Source organism: Pinus tabuliformis, chromosome 6 (genome assembly GCF_031772625.1).
Source record: "Pinus tabuliformis cultivar Carrire ecotype Pingquan chromosome 6, CPIR1, whole genome shotgun sequence".
NCBI lineage: Eukaryota > Viridiplantae > Streptophyta > Pinopsida > Pinales > Pinaceae > Pinus > Pinus tabuliformis.
Genome location: NC_142292.1, coordinates 1,268,185,765 through 1,268,203,710, shown reverse-complemented (window position 1 = coordinate 1,268,203,710; position 17,946 = coordinate 1,268,185,765). Strand labels below are relative to the sequence as shown.

At 40.0% G+C, this 17,946-nt stretch overlaps 1 protein-coding gene across 2 annotated transcripts in view; it reads left to right on the top strand.

Annotated features, from left to right (window-relative positions):
• LOC149263267 (Putative thiol-disulfide oxidoreductase DCC) overlaps positions 1-17,946 on the top strand; it is a 384,593-nt gene that overhangs the window by 315,309 nt on the left and 51,338 nt on the right. For both annotated transcript variants that reach the window (XM_089426026.1, XM_089426030.1), the window contains exons 6-7: positions 3,614-3,674; positions 4,886-4,932. In XM_089426026.1, the coding sequence (XP_089282152.1) occupies positions 3,614-3,674; positions 4,886-4,932 (108 nt within the window). The remainder of the gene's footprint in view (positions 1-3,613; positions 3,675-4,885; positions 4,933-17,946) is intronic.

Here is a 17,946-nt window from a genome sequence, read left to right as displayed (position 1 = left end):
TTGAATTCAAAAGAAATTAATAATTATTTTTTACTCTAGCATGAAGAACATGCTTGACAAATTATAATAAAGACATCAATGATAAATATACATTATGAATACCAAACCTAACAATTTCAACACATTGATGTTGGTAGTATTTCTTGTTGAACTCCTCTACCATGGCCTTAATTAAATGTAATATTCTAACTAGAAAGTTACAGTGAATTATCAAAACATGAACCAGCTACAGAAAATAGATATAACATGCAAGCTGAAAAACTCCACAAATGCAAGTACAATCAGAACACCATAGAACAGGAATAATAATTCTGATCCATTTTATTATAAACTGCAGGGACATTCTATGTACAAATAGTGAGGAATGAGTGCACCTAGGCTTGCTACAGCAAGCATGCAAAACCCAGATGAAGTAGAGGATTTCTCCATGTTGGAATTAGCTCAAACTATTCAATGCACTGTCCAGAAAATCCTGTTGTTGCTGCTGGAGGAAAATGATGATTTCACCCTTTATAATTTCCCCAAAAATTCTGCAAAATTTGATATAAGCTCCTCAGCCCTTAACCAACCAAACCCAGAATTTAGAAAGATTTTGGGCTAACTCTGACTGCTCGGAAATACCCAAAATTAGTGTGAATTCCTCCAACTACTGGCCCTATGTCCAACCCAGAAATTCTGCTACAATTCTTCTCCAAATCCTCCCTCAAATGGCTGGAAATTCTTTGCAAAAGTACCTCCGGAAATATGAGTGAAATCCCTACCCCAATCCAACTCCAAGTTATGCTCCAACTCCTACACTGCAATTATGCCCGGAAAGACCCCTACGCAGGCCCTAGAGGCTAGAAGTGACAAATTTGGCCCTCTCAAAAGAAACAATCTCCAACTCTGCAAATCACCCAAGTGACTAGTTCTTCCTCAAGGAAATTCGCTGCAATTTCTTCAAGTGCTGCTCCTGCGGAATCCACTCCTCCAAGCTCTACTAATTTATGCCTCTGCATTCTCCAGGAAACTCACACTCGCTAAAGCAAGTGAAGAGGTGGAAACAGATCCTCCAATCAGCTCCAATTTCTATCATAGGGTGACACTCTTGGTTCACTGAAAGAGAGTTGGGATTTTCTACTTGGAAATCCCTGTGCTAAGCAACACTGGTTGACTTGGCTAAACAACTCAAGCAAACCCTATGTCTGAAAATGCACAATCAAGGAACCCCCAAAAATGAGTTCCCCTCTCTTATTTATAATTGCTGCCCTTCTCCTGCTTGGGGGCCCACTAGTTCGAACTCCCCTTTTTGCCTCAATTCCCTTGTGGTTCGAATTTCTCCAAGGGGGTCGATTTCCCTTTTGGGTGGCCCCCACAACCCACCAACATTTTAATTCTTCATTTCTCCTAAGTGGGTCTTCTTTCCCTTTTCAAAATTTAATTTATGCCTCCATACTCTTTTTTCTAATTTCAAACGCCAAAACATTTATCAACTACCAAAATTGCAAAATTGTGAATTCTCTTTGGCAAAATTATTTGTTGGGGCATGACACTAAAATGTGCCCTTCACTCAAAGGAAAGTAATTGGCTAGGTATGCTAAGCTTTTTCTACCATATTATAAGGTTGAGGAGATGAACCCTTCACTCAAACCAAAATCATTGGTCAGGCAGATTAAACATTTTGAATTTCTACCATATTATAAGGTTGAGCAATGCAAGACTGATGACTTTGAGCTAGATGATGTTTATGTAGCTTTTGTTGATGATCCCATTTCTAGTAGTGTTGAATCAATGATGAGTTTCATGAGTGATCATGTTGATCAATGATTTGTAGTTTTAATGTCTAGTTTTGCAGCTGCTACTACTACTACTGATGTTGCAGAGGAGTCTAAGGAGTCTTTAGACACTGAGCAAGATTATGTTTATGTAGCTCATGTTGATGATCTCATGTTGTGAAATTCCATGTTGATGATCACATGTCTACTAGATGATTGATGTTATATGGTTTAATCCATGTTTTTATGCTTTTTATAAATAATTCATCATTCTACATGCTTTTGTTGACATATATGCATCAAAATATATATTGTATAAAATTTGCTCCCAATTCACTCTCGACCTGGAAGCTTCTGCAAATTGTCGCTCCCCGCTCCCGCTTCAAAGCAGTATAGGATGGAAGTGAGATAGCTTGAGGGAGTGTTGAGCAGAGAATGGGATCCCATTTCTTGTGGTGTTTAGACTGATGGGGAAAGAGTGTTGGGCATTCTGACTGTTGTAGGAATAAGCATTGAATGTGAACCTAAGAATTGGGCTATAAAAAAAAATTAGAGCTATCCATAGGAAAAATTTTCCCTTGTGGATCCATAAACTTAGCTTAGTGGTGGCCTCTGTTATAGAGATGATTGGTGGGGAGCCTATGGTTGAGTGGAAGTTGGAACATCGGTCTTCTGTAGCCAATTGGTTGATTATATTCCCAAAAAGGAAAACATATTTGGTTGTAATAGTATTATTTCCAATTTGTGAAGTTTTGTCACTTGTGGTCATGATTTTAATAATTTAACTTTCATATTCATGGCTGAATTTATTATAAAGCTGCATGCATGTTTTAAGTTTGAAATTGATGGTTAAAGGCTGTTGTGGCTTTATTTCCACTATTGAATTATACAACTATTACTTGTCCATATCATCAATTTTGGCATTAGAGACAAGAAGTTGGTGTGACTTTGGTGGTTCCAAGAAGTATTGCATATCCTCAAGGTGCATAAAGTGTATTCGGTATGTTACAGGGAATTCCCCTACTTCTCCCCTTAGGCATAATCCTTAGTGGCAATGGTCAAGAATCAAGAGTCATGTCTGTGGCAAGGTTACTCTCTAGCGTGAGAGGTTCAACTCTTCTTGGTTGCATGATCAAATCATCCTTGGTAAACCACCTTAGCATCCACCAGGTATCCCCATGTGACATGAACCAGGAATGGAAATAATCCTTTTCACTTATGTTCATGCGAAAGAGGTCAAGAAAGAGGAGCATGATTCTCTAAGAATCATGGATTAAAGGAAAATAAGTTTGAACTTGAAAATTAGAGCAATGGATGTATGTCTCTTAGAAGGGTGGAATAAGTGCATAGGGGAAACAACACTTGAATCAATAGCATTTGCTAGAGATGTCTCATTGACCACCTAGTCAAAACTCTGACATGTGCTGCATTAAGTTTTGATATAACCAATAAGACTGTTATATGAGATTCCAATGTATAAACGAATGCCGCTATGAATTAATTGAGATTTATTGCAACCATGTATTATCAAATCTTCTGTGGCTGTTTCCACTTATTTGCATCTTTTCCAATTGTCAATAAAATTGTCTAAGTATTTTACTGGAGTTTTATTATCATTTCATGCCCCTATTTCCCCCTCTCATAAACACATATATGAAAAATGGATATTCTATTATGGCCATATTTAAGGTGTTTTGCAATATGATATCAAGTTCTACCTCCTCCCAAGGAACGCGGGAGTTGGGACAAAGGAAGGAACACAACTTTTCACGTACAAAAAACATATTCTATCTGTTTTCTTATATCTTGTTATTCGACCAAATTTATTGGATGCTCTAACATTGTTTTTGTAGTTACAGATTGCAATCATGGCTGATGCCATATATGCTGTTTGGGCCAAATATCGCTTACAAATTACAGGTAAGATCATTTACATGTTAAGATATAAACCTTTCTATAAAATATTTTTAGTTTATTGGCATTCCTGAATTGTAATGCTAACTGTTTCTCCATATATATATATATATATATATATACCTTTAATGTATATATACTTTTGTTGAAGTTGATATTTACAAGTAACTATGTAAAGGCATTCTGACATGACATATATACATTTTTGAAATCAAAACTGATGTAGAAGTAACTACCTTCAACGTCAATTACAGATCAATTTTAACGTAATTAAAAGTAAATTTTCAGGTAGGGGATGGGCTCAAGGGGAATGACTATCGATTTTATGTCATTTATGTAAATTGTCAGTGAAATTGGTCATGGAACTAAAAAGGTTAATGTGGCCCCAAGTTGTATTGAACACATAGATTGAAGACAGTAAATATTTTCACACAAAATCTAAGGATCAGTTGATATCTCTCGTATCCTCCTCCAAAGGAACTCGTATTGCTGATTTTGAACATTCCTTTCTTTGGAAGATCTTGAAATTGGAATGAAACATATCATTAAGAAGTCAGCACAGCTCCATTGTTAAATCCCTGGAGCAATGGTTGTCTCTCGTTGCGTTTACACTTTGCTGGCAAAAGTATGGTATTTACTATTTTCTACCCTAATTATTGAATCTTTACTAACAAAGTAACAAACCATGTTGGATTCAATACGTGATCTACATGCAGATGTAAAAAAGTCACTGGAATGAATATATTGCATACTCCGTACTGTAAATCTCAAAATCAGCATTGCCAAACTCTGTGATTTCTTACTAGTTTAATGAGTTTTTCCATGTTTTTCAGGTATGAATTTATGCTTGCCGATTTTTACCTGACATTTTGTCAATTTTTTTTCTGAATTTTCCAATATCCCGAGTTGATGACCACCACTAAGTTTTCAGAGTCCAAAAATTTGCGATGCTGCTCAAATGACCAGAAAATGGTAGCATAGAACTTAGAAGTTTGAGGTGATGACGGTTTGGGTGAAATACAGAATTGACTATTGTACAATGCAAACAAATCATTTTTCTCAATTCTCTCGTACTGAATTAAGATTCTGAAGCATGGGAAATTATGTTCTTTTTGGAATCTTCCTAAGTTCTCTGAATTATGTCCACATATGTTGGTATAGTAATCAGTTAACGATTTTTTTCCAGTTATTTCATTCTTCTTGCTTCTGTTTTCCAGGACGTCCTCCTTTGGATAAGGTAGTAGAAGAAAGAGAGAAGAAAAAGGTACGTGTTTCTTTGTATTTGGGAAATTCAAACAGTTTCACATTAAGTTTTATATGCTTTAACAATATGCAAGTTATTCAGTTGATAGGACTAACACCTGCAAAATTGATTGGCATACAAAACTTGTATACATTAAAAGATGTGAAATGCTAAAATAAGAAATTCCTCAATATGGCAGTGTGAGCTATGAGATAACTTACTATCATATCATCACACCTCTGCTCTTTAGAGTCTGAATATTTTGTCAATGAAAACAACGTGGATCTTAACCTGCTCTCCAAGAGAAACTTTCCCATGTTTGCATTTCCTAGACAGTTTTCCTTTCTTTGCAGAATTGTAGGGCTTCTTGAGACGAAAATATGTGAATCAGTAATAATTTTTCTCTCCACATTTATTATATTCCTTAATGTGACAGTCGCTGTAATCTGTGCATAATTGACAACAAAACAAAACATATGCTGCTGCCAGACCAATTGGCTTCCTATGATGTACTTCCAATTTATAACTGATCCGAAGTTAGGTATGGCAGATTACAAGTTTGATAACAAACGTGACATTAGCCAAGGCAATAATGGGACAATATTAATGTTATTTTCTCTTAAACCTGTTTCCTTCTTGTGCTCATAACTATAATAATAATGATAATAATAACAATCTAATATAAGGTCACAGCCTAGCCAGACACCAAATTGATTGTATGAGACCTCTTTGTTGTGGGACAAGGGACCCCATGATGCAGTGATTGTTTACCTGTCCCAATCCTTCGCTGATCCTTCACCTTATCTATAGTTGCATGGCTGATGGCCTAGCAGTAGTTACTAGTATAGTATTCTAACATCTCTTGTCTCTTCATGGATTCATTGACCTCAATGATTTATTTTGCAAGCCACTAGTTATGCTCTCTATGAGGCATCAATGAATCTTTTAAGGATGCCTAATGTTACCACCCAAATTAGCAATCTTGACAAGGTCCAGTCAAAGTGGCAAATGGTAAGCACATAGAAGATGCACCCACTGTCACCTCAGTGCAATCTCCTCATACTCTTGGCCAACTCTTAGAATGCCACGAGGGGTATGCCAAATTGTACATACCTCACCAATGATCTTAGACCAGTGCCTGTAAACACTCAAACGATGAAGTTTAGGAGTGGAAGAAAAAATTAAAATATCTAGTCTGATGTAAGATATTCTACAGCAGAAAATTCAGGCTAGCAAAGAAAACACTAAATAAGTGAAATATTAAAGTTTGGAAAAGCAGAAGAATTAAGTGTAAAAATCCCTTACCAATCTTAGGATGGAATATCTAGATTCTAGATACTACCCTTGTTATGTTGCTGGAAAAATGGAAATAAATTTTAAGCTTGCTGCTGTAAACCTGTAGGCTTGTAAATCTGCAATAAAACGTAGAAATCAGCAAGCTATAGCCCACTTATGGGCCACCCACAAGCCTTGAAATGACCAAGAAATTTGTGGCTCTGGGTTGGAAGTGTTAGTATACTGAAATATGAACCAAATGAAACTTTAAACACTTAAAAATACTGAATAATAAGAAAGATATTAAAATCTAAAATTTACTAAATTTGTGTAATGTTCCCTTTCTGTATTTCAAGGGATTTTAGGGACACCCCTTATAATTAACACCTAAACAAGCTGACAGTTCTTAAAATAACCTTCGGGACCTTCGTCAAACACTTTCTAGACATGCTTGGCTTACAATCAGTTACTTGCCAGACCCTTTTCTAATGTAAACAAATAGCAAAAACAAAATCCCCTTGGCAGTAAGAAGAACCTCTGATATGCTACATATTACAGCTGAGTCACTAATTTATTTGGCATATCAAGTCTATCTGAACATTAGCTTCCACAAACAGTTGGCATGCAACCAGAGACAACACTCTTAATTTTCGTGAAAAAATCCCCTAATCAATACAATTTTGCAGCTGACAATTGCTTATTAATTATGAAATAGCTTGAGAGTACAATATCTGATCTAACCTCAGAATTTGCTGCAAACTTACTAAACTCACTCAAATCGCTGTCCACTCTCAAATGCTTATTTATTTATGGAGAGTATAATTATTGCACCTGATTCGCTAACATAGGATTACTGATGCTACTTACTAACCCTCTACTTGTTCAATATTAGGATAGCTAGCTCTGAGGGTTTGATATTAGCATGGAGATTTTGGACAATTTGGTTGAACCTCTTGTTGAACTCCTCCATTATCTCATTCTCATTCCTCTTAATGGTACTAAGAGTAACCAACAAAAATCTATTGTCTTTTTTCATATTCCATTTTGTTAGTTTTTGATGAGTTTGGTAGTAGCAAACAAGTGTTCTAGTCTCGGGTTGTGTCTAAGAGGCTAAGGAACATGAGATCTCCAAAACCTAGAAAATGTTTTGCGAGATAAGCTTGGGAAACACCTTAATTAAATTAATTTGCCATAATTTAAATATTTCCTAAGTCTAACTTAGGAAAAGTGGTAAATTAAAGTGAATTAATTAAGGTAGTTTGATTTTTCTCTAGAGGCTTCTATTGATGAAGTCAAATTGATCTTAGCCATCGATAGAGATTAAATTGTGGCTGTTGAGACTCCAACATTATAAGAGTAGGTCGAAGGGGCTTGGAGAAAACACATAAAACATTTGGGCAATTCAACTACCTAGTTGCAGGTTTTTAGCGAATCGCAGTTGAAGAGGGAAGAGCATCAGAGAAAGGAAGCAAAAGAGATTTGAGAGCAGAGATCCAGAGAAGAGATTCCTAGTGATTTTCTAGTGTCAAAGTGGCAGGAAAAGGGAGGTTGAATTATCTGTAGAGGAGGTCGTACAATGCAATGTGAATAGCCAGAAACCCCAGTGCAATTTGTTGGAAGGAGCATCGTTTTAGTTGCTAGTGCGGGGATCCATTCTCGAGAGGCAGAGCGAATTGTTTCCAGAGGAAAAGGGAGGCTAGACATCTCACCTAGAGGCAATTTCCAAGCTGTACGAATCTCCTTCAGCCAGCAGTGCATACTACAGGAAGGCGATGCGAATTCCAGTTTGTGGTGTGAGTGGCCTGGAGGAGGCTGAGTTTGTTTGCAGACGGAGATAGGGTGTCTTTCAACATATTTTGACAGTAGATTTCTGGAGGTTTGCTAGTTAGGCAACTAATTGTAAATTTCTCAAATTGTTACATAATAAAAAACCCTCATCTGCTGCTGTGCTTTTTCCTTCAAGGTTTTTCTAGGAACATTTGTACAAAAATAACAGTGTCTATTTTATTGTGTGTGCATCTATTTCTCAGTTCCGTATTTTATATTTTTGCAGTGTTTTTATGGTGAAGAATGCAATTGTGAATTATTCGCTATTTGTCATTAATAATTAATAGAAGACAAATAAACTGGTTTCAGTTAGGAGAATATTTTCCAGTTAATTGCATTCAAGGAATTTTCACATGGTATCAGAGCAGAAAAGATTGGATCTGAGGATCTAGGCGAAAGGAAGCGAAATTGTGCAGTTTCAAAGAGAGATCTCAAGCCTAGAATTTCAAATCCGCAGAGGCCAACTAAGTGTTGATTTCTGTAGCATTGATTGTGCTCTAGCCTTGAGATTTTGCAGAGAGGCTAAGACACATGCATTCTCCAATACCCAAAAATCGTTTGGGAAAATTCCAGCTAGAGATGATTTCATTAAAATAATTAAATTTTTTAAATGGTTCCCTAAGTCTAAAATTAGGAAATCTGGTTAATTAAAGGGTATTAATTAAATGCGGTGTGAATCTTCTAGAAGAAGATGAGGATCAACTCCCATTTAATCTTAGCCTTTGATTATGATTTAATCTTGGTCATTGGAGCTCCAATGAGAGATTATAAGAAGGAGCTTGATGGCCACTTGGAGAACACATCGAATGAGAGATCAGAGATCGAATTTCTCAAGAGTAGCAATGTTGAGTTGGCTGAGTGAAATTGAGTGATCTTCTTGCAGTGAGGGGCAAGGATAGTAGTCCGGAGGAGAGTTTTCCAATTCCGAAGAGTGCAAAGCAGAGAAAGCTTAGAGAAACTCAAAGAGGCAGTGCAGAGCTTCAGAGGGAGTTCGAAATCCAGCTGGGAGAGTCGAGATCCAGTGCCAGAAGTCAGGGTGTGAGGCCGAAGAGCCAGAAGGACAAATTTCCAGACAACAGGAGATCAACAGAGGAGGTGATGCAGAGCCCAACCAGGGTGACACAAATTTGCGTAGGTTGACGCAGAAGCTGCGCAGAGGCAGCGTGGACCAGCCAGCCAACCCCTGATCAGTGTCAGATCTCCCAAATCAGCGTGATATTTTTCTCACTAACTCTTTTCCAGCATTTCTCTGTATCGGATAGCCAGTTTGGGCATCCAACAATTTGTACTGTGTTGATGTGTGTGTTTATATCTCAGTTGTAGTATTTAGTTTCCGCAGTATTTTATTTTGTGTAGGCTGCTGTGTATGTATTTTAGTATTTGTTGTAGAAAACTGCAAGTAACTTATTCAAGTAATTTAACAAGTAGGTGAAATATTATTAGTTTGCTGCAGTAAGAATCAGGTAACCGATTTTCACATGGTATCAGAGCACAGATAGAAGCCAAAGAGCTCAGTAGCAGAAGGGAAGAGGAACTTTGAAGCTCTGCATAGGCAGCAATTCGAAACCCTTAGAAGCAGCGCAGTTCCTTTGGCTAGGAGGGTCGATTTTTGAGGAAAAATTATTTCTTTGAGAGAGTTGACAGAATAATGTCGGGAGGAAGGAAGAGCACACATTGAGGGAATTCTTTTCTCAAGGAACTTCTAGTCCAGAAGTTCATTTTTTCTAGTAGAGCAGCAGTAGTTGTGAGCGGATTTTCCCACTCCAACAGGGAGTGCGTAGAGCCAATCAACAACTGCGTAGAGGAGAAGAGGGAGTAGTTTGACTTTTTCAAGAGAGATGGCATTGGCTGGGTTGAGAGATCAAGATCGGTTGGATGAAGCCTTCAACTATGTGATATGGAAGGCTAGGATCTCCTGCCTTCTAGATGAGCATGATCTCAAAACTTATGTCGATATTGTGGTATCTATACTTGCCGATGTAGATCCGCTCAAGAAGTACAAGGCTGAGATGGCAAAGACTAAGAGGATCATTCTCGACGGGGTTCGAGATCATGTAGTATCCCATATAGTCGGCAAGGATACTGCCCGACAGATGTGGGAAGCCTTAGCTATGCTATACGAGATCTTTCGAGCAGCGGAGGCTATACTTAGAGAAGTTTACATGCATGAGGATGCAGAAGGGGGAGCGTGTGGACCCCTTCCTTACAAGGCTTCAGGATGTCTGGGACTAGCTGTCTTCAGTAGGATCAATACCCCAACCCTAAGAGTTTGTACAATTAGTGCTAAATAACATTTTAGAAGATTGGGAAGTTTTCATCCAGAGCATCTTGGGCAGAGGAAAATTGCCAGATTGGGAATGTGTATGGGCCGATCTGTAGTGGAAGGAGATGAGCATGATCTGGTTAAGGCCACCATCAATGGCAGTAGCGGCAGTGGGGCGAATGCAGTGAAGGAAGAGGAGGATGTGGCCCTTACGTCAAAGGGGCAGCAGGAGCAGTGCAAAAGAAAGAAGGATATTTCGAAGATCAAGTGCTTCAGGTGTGGCAAGCTGAGCCACTATAACACTCAATGTCCTCTCAGAAAGAAGGATAAGGAGGAGAATTAGGATCAGCAAGCTGCATTCGCTGAGATCGAAAGGTTGTCCTCCAGACTGGAGGAAGAGTTTTCCATGATTGACGAGATGCCTCCAGGGGTGAGGTGGGGTGATCTGGAGTTGTAGACCTGGAGAGCTATACGATGAGCAGGATCCTTGAGGAGCCCACCTCTTGGATCAAGACCTTGCTACGGGATCCCATAGTCAATGGTAGCAGGATGGACCAGTGTCAGTTAGTGTAGTGAGGTGCCAGAGTGACGAAAGCAGTAGCTAGTAGCAGTCGGATTCTAAGCAGCGCAGAGCAGAGTTGGCAGCAATGCAGTTGGCATAGAGCAGAGTCAACAGCAGCGCAAAGGCTTTAGTGACAGCACAGAGACTAACAACAGTCAAAACTCGGACCATGGATGCATCATACTGAACACAATTGGTTCAGTATTTTGGATGCTTTTCCGTTGCAAATGTTGCAGTTGCAGCAACAGCAGATGGAGAGAGGTTTGTAGTGCAGATGCAGTAGTTGAAAATAGTTCAGCAGGGTCAACAACAGCATGGATGCAGCTCATATCTGAGTTGCGCAGTAGTTGGTGGGCAGTAGAGCCAGACATCAGCAACACATCAGGAGATGGTGTAGACACAGAGTGATGCTTCAGTGGGTTGCAGCACTAGAGCACATTCCTCGCTAAGAGGGAGTGTTGATTTCTATAGCATCGATTGTGCTGTAGCCTTGAGATTTTGCAGAGAGGCTAAGACACATGCATTCTCCAATACCTAGAAATCATTTGCGAAAATTCCAGCTAGAGATGATTTAATTAAAATAATTAACTTTTTTAAATGGTTCCCTAAGTCTAAACATAGGAAATCTGGTTAATTAAAGGATATTAATTAAATCTTGTGTGAATCTTCTAGAAGAAGACAAGCATCAGCTCCCTCTTAATCTTAGCCTTTGATCATGATTTAATCTTGGCCATTGGAGCTCCAACGAGAGATTAGAAGGAGCTTGATGGGCACTTGGAGAACACATCGAATGAGAGATCAGAGATCGAATTTCTCAAGAGTAATAGCATTGAGTTGCCTGAGTGAGATCGAGTGATCTTCTTGCAGTGAGGGGAAAGGATAGTAGTCCGGAGGAGAGTTTTCCAGATCCGAAGAGTGCAAAGTAGAGAAGGCTTAGAGAAGCTTAGAGAGGCAGTGTAGTGCCACGTAGAGGCAACACAGTGCCACGCAGAGGCGATGCAGAGCTTCAGAGGGAGTTCGAAATCCAGCTGGGAGAGTCGAGATCTAGTGCTAGAAGTCGAGGTGTGAGACTAGAGGGCCAAAAGGACGAATTTCCAGACAACAGTAGATCAGTAGAGGAGTTGACGCAGAGCCTAACTAGTGTGACACAGATCTATGTAGGATTGATGTAGACGCTGCGCAGAGGCAGCGTGGGGCCAGCCAGCCAACCCTTGATCAGTGTTGGATCTCCCGAATTAGTGTGAGATTTTTCTCACTAACTCTTTGCCAGCATTTCTCTGTATCAGATAGCCAATTTGGGCATCGAACGATTTGTACTCAGATTTACTACTTCATAATAATTAAAACCCTCAGCTACTGCACCAGTTTTCCCACATTGCGTTTTTCTGGGGATATTGTCCAAAAGCAATTATGTTGATGTGTGTGTTTATTTCTCTCTAGTGCATTATTTAGTTTTCGCATTATTTTATTTTTTGTAGGCTACAGTGTATGGATTTCAGTATTTTCCATAGAAACTGCAAGTAACTTGTTCAAGTAATTTAACAAGTAGGTGAAATATTATCAGTTTGCTGCAGTAGAAATCGGGTAACCAATTTTTCACACTAGGAAGTACGAATTGTTGGAGGCAGAAAATCGATTTCTAGTTCAGGGTGAAGGAAAAGTTCGATTTTCCTCAGGAGCAGTAGTAGTAGGCAGTGGGATTGCTAAAGATGGTTTCTGGTGAGTAGATCAATTGACTCAAAGACCAAATCTAGCGCAGTGATTTGTAGTAGTAGATCAATGCAAGGAAGGAAGAGAAAAGCGCACACATAGAGGGAATTTCCAAAAATTCTCAGAGGGTTTCCAGTTGTAAGAAAGTAGGTTGTAATTTCGAGCAATAAAAGGTCGTAGTGAACTTGCCAGTCTATCCAGTGCAGATTTCAAAGTCAACAATGTGTGTGCCAATGCTAGAGGACATTTGGAGGTAGAGCAAGTTGACCACAGGAGGAATAGCAAGCAGTGTGAGTTTTGGGAAGGACACCAGAGGCAAGTATGAATTTTCAATTGGCAGATATGCGCATTTCCAAAAGGGAGTATGAGTGCAGGAAGAAGGCTGAGTTAGTTGCTAAAAAGGAGAAGGATATCTCTTAGTTTATTTCTCCAGTTTTTGAGTTTCGCAGAGATGGCCACAGCAGGTCTCAGAGATCAAGACAAATTGGACGGGGCCTCCAACTTTGGTGTCTGGAAGGCTAGGATGTGATTCCTTCTTGACGAGCATTGCTTGAAGGAATTTGTGATAGCAGTGATGGTTAAGCCTACAGTTCCACAACAGTTGGCAACCTTCAAGAAGGAGATGGCCAAATCCAAGAGGATGGTCCTAGATGGAGTTTGGGATCATATCATCCTACATATTACAGACAAGAATACAACAAAGGACATGTGGGATGTCGTTGTAAAGTTGTACAAGGATCCATCTGAGAATCAGAAAATGATTCTCAAGGAGAAGCTAAGGAAAACTAAGATGCAAAAGGGTGAGAACATTACTTCCTATCTCACCAAGATTTAGGGTGTCAGAAATGAACTTGTAGCTATAGGAGAAAAACCATCTGATAATGAGCTGGTGCACATGGCACTCAACAGATTCTCCATGGAGTGGCATACATTTGTCCAAGTGATTTTTGGGTGAGACACACTTGGTTGGGAGCGCCTATGGAATGACTTCACTCAGGAGGAGTTGAGGCTCAGTCTCATTGACGGTCCTACCAACAACAGTGGAAAGGGACCGAAGGAGGAGAAGGAAGAAGAGAACTAGCCCTTGTAGGAAAGAGAAAGGTGAAGAAATGTCCCAGTTAGGGACAAGGCTTGAAAGGAGAGAAGAAGAAGAAGGACCTTTTGAAGGTCAAGTGCTTCGAATGTGGTGAGTTTGGTCACTACGTCACCTAGTGTCCCAAGAGGAAGAAGGAAAAGCAGGGGAAGTAGACTGTAGCATCGACAAAGATTGATGACTTTTTAGCCAAATTGGAGGATGGGTTTGCTATGTTTGCAATATTATCCTTAGATGGAGGAGTATGATACTCTAGTATGCCATATTGGGAAATGTTCATGGGAGGAGAAACAAGGAGATCAAGATCATGGTCAGGAGGACTTTGATTAGTAGATCAAACCTAGTTGTTGAGCATTCCTCACATGTGTGAAAATTTCATCTATTGCAGTAATTGGAAATTATTCTTCTAACTGTAAATTTAATTATACAGTTTATTTGCTATGACAAACAAATAAAATCACAACTTTAATTTTCACCACAAAAATACTCCGAAAAATAAAAAATACTGGAAACTGAGAAATTCTAGCACACACACAAGAATTTTAACATAGTTATTTTTGGACAATTGTCCCCAGAAAAACCCAATGCGGGAAAATCGGTGCAACAGATGAGGGTTTTATTATTATTCTTCAGCAGCAACTCTGAGTACAATAATTTAGATGCTCTATTGGAAATCTAATCTGAGGAAAATACTGGCAAAATTATTGTGAGATTTTTCTCACTCCACCGCTAATTTCTACCCCCGAGATTGACTTCCTAGCCTCACGCTGGAGCTTCTGTGTAGTGCCTGCGCAGAGCTTCTGTGGAATTCAGCCTTCCTTTTACTGCCTCTTCCTGGAACTGGAACACTTCCTCCTGGAATGTTGCTATCCTCCTCAATCACATGCTACTCACCCTTTGGTTCTATCTTCTCTACTGAATCACTGCCACTGAGAAAATCAAATTGCCTGGGCAACTGAGTATATGCATTGGTGTATTCTCCATCACCACATTGATCCCTTCTTATATCTTCCTGTTGTGACTCCAACGACCAAGATTAAATCTTAATCAATGGGTTAGATCATTTTTGGATCGATCCGTGTGAGTTTCTAGATGATTCTCACTTTATCTCAATTAATAATGATTAATTAACCATATTCCCGAAGTTTAGACTTAGGAAATATTTAAAAACGGTCAAAATCTAATTGAGACACTTCTAGGTGAAATTTCTAGAAACAATTTTTGGGTTTTGGAGATCTCATGTATTCTAGCCTCTCCACCAAATTTCATGGCTAGAACACATTTGATGCTACAAAAACTAACACTCCCTCCTAGCGAGGAATGTGTTCTAGTGTTGCACTCCCTACCACAACACTTTGTATGTGTATCATCTTTTGTCATGCTGCTGATGTCTGGCTATTACTACCCACCAATCACTACGCAACTCTGATGTATGTTGCATCTGTGCTGTTGCTAACCCTATTGTACTGCTGCCAACACTGCATATGCACTGCAACTCCCTCTCATATGTTGCTGCTGCAACTGAAGATTTTTCCTTGCTACTAGAACGGGTTCTCCACCATACCCATCTGTTCTTTGAAATAGACGAACTTAGCTCTCCCTAGAGCTTTTGTGAGTATGTCTGCAACCTTCTCTTCTTTGGGGACATACTGTAGTTGGACCGCCCCACGCTGTACACAATCTCTGATGAATTTACACCGCATATCTGTGTTTCGACCTGTCATGAAACATTGGATTCTCAAAGATATTGATGCAACTCTGATTATCACAGTAGACTTTGGTTGCCTCCATTCTCTGCCTGAACAAGCTTACTAGCAGCTTCCGAAGCCATATAGCTTCACGCATAGCTATGCTTGCTGCCATGTACTCTGCTTCTGCAGAGCTCAGAGTTACCGACTTCTGCTTCCTGCTGCACCATGAAACCATCTCTGATCCAACATTGAAGCAGTACCCAGAGGTACTTTTCCTATCTACTGAACTGCCTGCCCAATCTACATCTGTGAACCCACATAGTCTGACGTCATCCCCTCAGGTATATCTCAATCCATACTTGATTATGCTACACTCATACCTTAGAATATGCCACGTTGTTGCCCTATGTACCTCTTCAGCTCAACCATGAACTGACTGAGGGTATTAACCATGAAGCAAATATATGGCCTAGTGTTGACCACATACATGAGAGACCCAATAAGCTGTCAATACAAGGTGGGATCAACATCCTTGTCTTCTGATGCTTCTCTCTTCTTCCAGTTGGTGATCATGGGCGTAGACATGGGTATACAATCCTGCATTCTAAACCTTTTCAGAATATCTGTAGCATATATTCCTTGCCTAAGGAAGATCTCCCCATCCTTCTGCCACACTTTCAATCCTAGGAAATAGTGCATCAACCCCAAGTCCGTCATATAAAACTTTGCTGCTAGATTCCTCTAGCAATCCTCTATGAGCCCTGATGATCCTGTCAGAGAAATATCATTCACATACAAAACTAGGATAAGTGGCTCACCCTCTACCCTAAATTAGTAAAGGCTGGGATCTGCGTCACTCTTGACAAACGCCATCTGCTACAAGTAACTGTCAATCTGACCATACCATGCCCTGGGAGCCTGCTTGATTCCGTGTAAAGCTTTCTTCAGTCTGCACACATGAGTGTGCCTCTCATGAGTCTCGAAGCCCTCTGGCTGTTCTATGTACACCTCTTCCTCTACCACCTCGTTCAAGAAAGTTGTCTTGAAGTCCATCTGATGAATCTGCCATCCTATTTGAGCTTCTAGGGATATAATGTGAAAATTCATGAATCTAACACATCAGAAACCCCTACTGCAATTACTGGCTTACAATCTCCTACTTGCTCTTTACATTAACAAGTTATTTAATTGCATAAACATCGAAGTAAACACTATAACAACCTTCTCAAACACTGAAATAAACAGAGACAATAACACAAGGGACACCATTATTTTTGGATGATCGTACTCAGAAAAACCCAATTTGGGAAAACCAGTGCAGCATATAGAGGGTTTATATTATTAAGCAGATTTCGTGAATACAACTAGGGTTCTAGAAATGGCTCACCCAACAGAGAACATCCTTGGCAGTAGTACCTCTATCTGGAGACAGATATTCCGGCAAATGAGCAAGCAGATGATCAAACCCCATAGTGACTTCGGCTTTTCCTTATGCTAGACAGCGAAAGTTGCTCCAAGCACTGCTCTGGAACTGCGTCACTCCTCCAGGAGCTCCATCACCCTCTCCCAATTTGCCCCATAGAATCTCCCCAGCGTTGCCTCTAAGGCCCAGCGTCAGCCTCTACGGATTCTGCGTCACCTGTGTCAACCTTCTGCGTCCTCTGCGTTAGCTCTTCAGCCTTTGCGTCAGCCCTTCTAGGGCCTGGGTTGTCTCTCCCGACACTGTGTTGCCTCTCTGTTATGTATTCTTCAGCCTCGGATGAAAATCCCTTGCTGAAATGCCCCTCACTGCAGCTATGATCACTAACTCGATTTCCTCAGCAAACCTCGCCCCAAAAAATTGAATTCTTTGATCACTTGGTGTATCTCCAACTAACCCTCAAGCCTCCTCTTATACTTTGCTTGTTGAATCTTCAACGGGCGAGATTAAGTCCCTAATCAACGACTAAGATTAGAACTGGCTTGATCCTCGTCACTTAGAACTTTCTCATCCATATTTTTTTTTTTGTAAGTCAGAATTTTGTATTAAAAGGAAAATATGATACAAGTCGGCTGCAATTGCAGCCAACGGGCCGCTGAACAGCAGGCCGAGCGTCCGAAGACTAAAGAGAATGGACAGCACACCACGCAGGGCGGCAAAGACCAAAAGACCTGAGAAAAGATACTGGGAAACAAGAAGGATCTGTTACAGATCCTCGCAAACAAAAGGGGCAGTCGGAAAGGAAAGAAATCCACCTCGACTCCCAGGAGAAGAAAGGACGAAACCAGAGCTGAACAGAAAGAAACTAAAAGAAGAGGGACGAGCGATCAAAACCAAAGATTTCACACAGCGAGGGTGGAATCATTTGGTCGACCTTTTTTCCCTTTCTTTTTACCGACTTTGACCCAACCATTTGGACATTGTTGGTCAAGTACGATTTGTAAACTGTGTTGGGCTGGAGGCGAAAGCTCCTTGTCTGAATCCGAAGGAGATGACTCATGAGTTCGTTTCTGAGAGATGGGAGGGACTGTTGCTTCCTCGTGACGCACTGAAGGAGAAACCTGTTCTGGCATTTCGTCCATGACTTCCTCATCTTCCTCCTCGTCCTCTTCATCTGAGCTGGAAAAAACATCT